General features: G+C 40.2%; 1 protein-coding gene across 17 annotated transcripts in view; it reads right to left on the bottom strand.

Moving 5' to 3' along the window:
- Positions 1-54: 54 nt before the first annotated feature.
- fam13a (family with sequence similarity 13 member A) overlaps positions 55-6,008 on the bottom strand; it is a 50,173-nt gene continuing 44,219 nt past the window's right edge. For 9 of the 17 annotated variants that reach the window (XM_077246105.1, XM_077246111.1, XM_077246109.1 and 6 more), the window contains 7 exons: positions 5,732-5,937; positions 5,553-5,636; positions 5,361-5,456; positions 3,092-3,175; positions 2,443-2,636; positions 1,535-1,636; positions 55-1,395 (listed from right to left, as the gene is read on the bottom strand). In XM_077246105.1, coding sequence (XP_077102220.1) covers positions 1,272-1,395; positions 1,535-1,636; positions 2,443-2,636; positions 3,092-3,175; positions 5,361-5,456; positions 5,553-5,636; positions 5,732-5,937 — 890 coding nt within the window. In that variant the 3' untranslated portion in view covers positions 55-1,271. The remainder of the gene's footprint in view (positions 1,396-1,534; positions 1,637-2,442; positions 2,637-3,091; positions 3,176-5,360; positions 5,457-5,552; positions 5,637-5,731; positions 5,938-6,008) is intronic. The other 8 variants (XM_077246112.1, XM_077246115.1, XM_077246116.1 and 5 more) reach the window with 2 other exon arrangements.

Genomic DNA, 6,008 nt, shown 5'->3' with positions numbered 1-6,008 from the left:
TATCAAGCATTTTCTTGTATTTAATGACACTGAAATAAACACCCAACACCAGTGTAGTCAGAAAAAATATTTTGGTTGTATATCATATGTACAAAATACAAATACAATAATGTACTAAAATGTACACACAGTATTCATCTGTATCCATCATTCTTGTCACGTTCAGTAAAAACAAAATTCACGCTACAATTTTCCAATCTGGAGAATAAGAGAAAGGGGTGATGTGCTCACTCGGTTTGTATCTGCGTTAAACCAGGCGCAAACGCTCAGTGAGGCCCCACAGGTTCGGTTTCTATTGCTCGCTAACAATAGAGATGTGTTTGAGGGGATTTGATCCACCCACATCACTGTAAAACAGTGAGTTTCATGTGATGACCAGTTCGACACTTGAGACTATTTAGTATAAAAATATACACACAAAAAATCAACAATGAAAGCTGGTTTATAGTACCTTGGTTTGTGCATTTGTACACCATTACAGCATAGCGAGAGATTTTTTTCCTTTGTTTTTTCTTTTGGTTGTTTTTTGCACTTTTTTTTTTTTGTAAAGAAAATTGAGTCAATTCTAGCTTAGTCAGTGGTCTTAAAGATTACAGCTTTAAAGTTGGAGGGAAATTAGATTAACGATGAACAATGCAAATTATGCATTTCCTCAGAAGCATTAATATTCAAATTAAAGCCATTTGCATGAATTATGGCACCAGTAAATAATAATAAAAAAAAATTATATACAGAGAGCCTTCCTTCCATTAATTGGTTACTTTCTTCAATTCATCAAATACTAAAAGTTCCTAGAATGATAAACTCCCCTCATCTCTATATACATAAGACAATTTTAGACGCAATATCTCAATGTTCTTCAAAGCTTGTGCCCGATTGTGAAAACACAGTTGTTTCTATATCATAGTGATATTAATATAGAAAAAAAATTATCTAAATACCAATACGAACACAAAATATAACAGAAACATTCTTCTGGGCTTCAAAGGGAATCGGGATCAGAGATTCGCAAGTATGCGATTGTATTCTGAATCCACGGTCTCATAGCAGACTGCAAAATTATCAGAAGTCAAAAGCAGAACACGGGTCCTTCTCGCTGTACAGTGGAACAAACTGCACTGTACATCGTATATTGGTGAACCACGCATGTCTCTGTGTCCTTCAAAGCCAAATGTGCCTGTAAAACATGTCTTTGTGTCCACTGTATTGCTTTGGATAGCAGTGGCTGGTCCTCGCTTGGCTAGTAGAGCAAGTCTTGAGTAAGCTGAGCACTAAATGAACTTGGAGGAGTCTCTTTTACTGATGAGCACTTCCAACAGCCTTAGCTTGGCTTTAATATGCTTGTATTCATTGTATTCCCCTGCCAAGGGTGAGCGATCTTCCTTTTGCACGTTTCTATGGGAAAAGCACAAGTAGAACATTCAATAAGATTTTTTTTTCTCTCTGTAGAGACATGCATTCCACCATATAAATGTTTACAATTTTAAGAGGAAACATGTCACCTTTGTATTTCTATTGTGAAAGTTTTGTTTACCTGCCATTCTGTTTGAAGAACTCATCCTCAAATTCACGGAGGTTTTGGCGGATTCTTTTCTTTTCCTCACGGGCTTCCTGGAGTTGCTCCACAAGTTCCTGCCTGTGTGTTTGGTTAAGAGGGAGTGGAAAGTTTTAACATTCTTTCGAACCACTGCAGCAACAATTTAATAATTTGCTGTTTCAATAGTTAGTAAATATTACCAAACAATTTGCTTTTTTTAAATGTGCAAATTACTTTTAGCCATTTGTATATATTTGTCCGTGGAGCTCCACAAGATTAATTATGAATACAAGAAATGTAAAAGGTCTGTAAGGGCTCCTACACACTAGAGTTTACATCAGAAAACATGCAAATTCATTGACGTCAATAGGGATGATGCATAGAGGAAAATCACTAGGCTTGCGCTACATCGCACAACCTGTAGTTGACGACATTTTAACCACGATGCATTGACCAATGACAACTTTTCAAGTTGTGATTTTGGAAATCTTCCTTATTTTATTTATTATACCTTTAGTTTACCAGGGCTGCATTTTCCAAAAGCATCATAAGTGTAAGTAGGCTGTTAAAACCATTGGCACTAATGGTCTCTAAGATATACGTGGGTTCACACAGTCCAGGGCTGTGTTTCCCAGAAGCATCATAAGCCTAAGTATATTGTAGAACCATTGTCATCACCAATGGTCTCTACGATCAACTTAGCTCACAATGCTTTTGAGAAAAGCAGCCCTGGTTAGTCCCTTTCTTGTGAGAGAGAGAGAGAGAGAGAGAGAGAGACCTGGCCATTTGAGGTCTGGTACGACTCTTTCCACATCAAAATGGATCTCAAAACACTCTGTCCAAGCATTATCTTGTGTGTCAGCGCCCTAAGATATATACGTTTCTACTCTATACCTAATACTCACATGGTAGCAGCATGCAAATTGGACAATCTCATATCCATGGTGTTCTTGGAGGGTGATAGTTCATCAACAGGTGAAATGAAACCGTCTGTGTCCTCATCCAGCTGCTCGAGTAGTCCCAGCATGCTTAGCTCCGGCTTAACCGTGACCGTGAACTGTGTCCTCGTGTCGTCATCATCCGAGCCATCCTCCTCCTCCTGGAAAAGAGCAGATGGCGCTGGTGAGTTATCTCCAAAAGTTTACACTACCATAACTGAGCAGCATCAAGCCTAGCATTGATTTGGAAGGCGAATCTCGATAAGAATCATTTAGGAATCATTGTGCATCAAGCCTCTGTTGTGACAAGTGTTAGTGCAAATGAAAAGCATCAGTGCTTTAACAGTGCAATCAATTATTTTCATTTCAGTTGGAGTATTTAGTGCACTGCCTTACATTTGAGTCATTACATTCAAGTTTTCACATCCCTGGTGCCAAAACCCAACAGGGATGTGATCAAACGGCTTTGGAATCAGCAGGAGTCGAATCTCACAGCACTCCCAAGTATGTGCCCATGCAAGTTACTGATTCATGATTAGGTTAATGAGGAAACTAGTGGGGGGAAGGAGGTGGGTCAGCCGAATCACTGGTTGATTGAGCAGTCACAGCTCTTCACCTTTGTGTCGCTGAAGAACAGAGCTGGTACACCCTCGATAATGGGCTGCAGCAGGGGGCCTCTGCGCTTGCTGGAAGGCGAGCCCTGTGGTGGGTGTTAATAGTGACATTACAACCCGGTAAACTACCTTCACATAAGCCCACTTCAGGGCAGGTCTCACTCCACTAATGGACTAGAAGATTCACATAAAATAAACCTTGACATCTGAAGGTGGCACTTCAAGTAACTGTTTTAGGGCATATGAAGCATATTCACCAATTTGGGAACCCACGGTTTAACTGATGCTAAGAGAAAATGTAACTAGAGAACCATATCATTGACAAAAAAAAGCTAAAGCTAAAAGACAATTCAAATGTGCCCATAAGTTTAAACATGTATAATCAGACTTTAGAGTATTATATAATGGTAACATCCATTTTGTGTTGCATAAGCCAGATGTTTTCGGAACATACTAATATAATATTTGCATGCCCTTAAGATGTTTTGTTGTTGTTGTATTTCACATGCTCATTATTCTGTATTAAGTGGGGGAAAACACTTCCTGTGTTGTAGGAATATGCCCAGGGTTTCTGCTTAATGTTTTTAGAGTATGTATGTAAGAAAAATTGGGAATTATAAGGAATACTGTTGCAAATATCCAGCTACACGATATGACCTCAGTGAGCAACTCTTGAGCTCTTGCTAAAGACGGGCTTATAGGCGCTAAAAAGCCCCGGCACTGCCATTGCATCAATAGAAAATCTAAATGCTTATATTGTGCTACTGCTAATGCTATTTTCTCTACTAATACCATGGAGATTTATCCATACAGTTTAGTTCATGAATAAAGTAGAAATAGCAGCTAGCTAGCCTTTAATACAACCATAGTAGCTTATGCATATCTTCTAGCGTGGCTCAGATAAGTATTAGCTTTATTCCCAAACCTAGCCTTGCTGCCAACTGCCTACATGGTCAGCAACCGAACTCTAATGACTCTCACAAGTGGCCGATTTGGAACAGTCTACATAGGCAGCAACTTTGCACAGCTCAAATATGGCGCCCAATGTGGGGCACTCGACTCGTAATGGTTTCAATACAGTACAGTATACAGAAAAATTTGGAAAAATCACCAATTTATTTTTATTACTATGTTTTACTACTGAATTAAATTTCTCTTGCTTAGTTAGCCATCTTGCTTCATGGCAACTGAGGCCCTGTTTACACCTGGTATTAAGATCTGGCAATTTGGTCATTCGGATCACAAGTAGACACATTCCCGTTTTCACCTGGTGTTTTCCTTCTCTTTTATCCACTTTCAACCACTTCTGTCCTGATTTCTTCATGGCGAGGGTCTATAGGTGGGTAAATGTATGTGTTTTTTCAGATCTTTCGATCTAATGGACAAAATAAGCTTGTGCTGTTTACATAAAAATGCTCCCGGAGCATTGGGAGGGAAAAACACACGGAGAGCAGTAACGTTTTTCGTCTTCAAACTACGAAACTTGGGTCTCGTAAAATCCTGTCTGGCAAGCGCGCTTCTCGTAAGGTTTCCACATTAGGTCAGTGGGCGGAGAGTAGGTGGTCTTTTGTGGCTGTTTGAACACATTTGACCACATGAACGTTTACACTATGAAAGTAGTGATGTGAACATATCCGGTCCAATGTGTTTTCAACTACCTCTGGAAGTGGTCGAAAGTGGTAAACCCCGTTTACACCTGTATTTAGTGTCTTCCACTTTTGATCCGATCGACCAAAACGCATCTTAATACTAGGTGTAAACAAGGCCTGCGAAGGAGCAACCAAAAGTACTAAATTGTGCATAAGGTTTTTACACCACTGTGATCCCTGGCTCAAGACGGACAAGATGTATATCTCCGATTTCGATTTTAGCAAAAAAAAAAAATGTTATGTCGGATTTTGTCCAAAACCTACTTTTGCGAACTAGTCCCTGGTTTTTCGCCCGATCGAAACCAAACCAGTCTAGGCCTATTCTCTGGACTCTCTAGATCAATAATTGAAATTTTGCAATTGGGTGGCTCTAACAGGGTCAACTAAGATAACTAAGATGCCCTTAGTGAGGCATCTTAGGAGGCAGAATAATGAAGTTGCAACAGTTTAGATTGTAGCTAAACTCTGAAGGATAGTGGCCCTCCAGGAGCAGGATTGGACACTCTTGCTGCACATGAACTCCCAAGATGAGAGATTTCTCCAGTGAATGGAGAAACAGAGTTGGGACAGAAGCATGCAATGGTGAGGGAAAAGTGAAAAATGGTGGAAAAACAGAACTTACAATGACTGGAATGGCAGAAGCTCTACAGAGGATTTGTTTGACAAGTCGGTATCGGTCGTATAGAGGCTTCATGACCTGCCTCTCATTCTTGGTGATCTAGAATGAGTGACAAAAACACAGACATTAAAAACAACCTCAGCCAATGTAGAGAAGTTCTTCAAATGTTCTGAAGGTTAAGAACTGCACACTCACTGGTCTCCCATGGATGTTCTCATAATATAGAAGAGCTTTCTGAAGGGACACTTTTTCTGCTCCAATCTGTTCACGGGTCATGTCCTAATGAAGAACAGAGAATGACATTTTAAAGATGCATGCAATTGTTAATAATAAAAAAGGGCAAAAGCGGAAAAAGAAACCCTTAAAAACCGCACCTTAATGTCTTCAGGTCGGCCAGCCTCATTGCGTTTCTCCTGCAGTTTGTTCATGACTGCATCCAGTGTGCTTTCCACAGGGGGTTTGGGGGCTTTGGTCTCAGGAGCTTTCTTCTCCAGCTGAGACCCAAAGCTCCTGGGAAGTGTGTTGCTACGCTGGCGGGGGATGGGCGTCAAATCCTCTTCTGACTTTAGCAACTTGTGATCTGTGATGTAGAGCCAGAACATGGAGCCACTTGTTTATAAGAACTTTGCAAAGCCATGAGCAGAGCAGATT

Source organism: Siphateles boraxobius, unplaced genomic scaffold, assembly GCF_051911475.1.
Source record: "Siphateles boraxobius isolate OS27281-9 unplaced genomic scaffold, OSU_SipBor_1 29, whole genome shotgun sequence".
NCBI lineage: Eukaryota > Metazoa > Chordata > Actinopteri > Cypriniformes > Leuciscidae > Siphateles > Siphateles boraxobius.
Note: the sequence above shows the minus strand (reverse complement) of the source record. Positions and strands in the feature narration are given on the sequence as shown.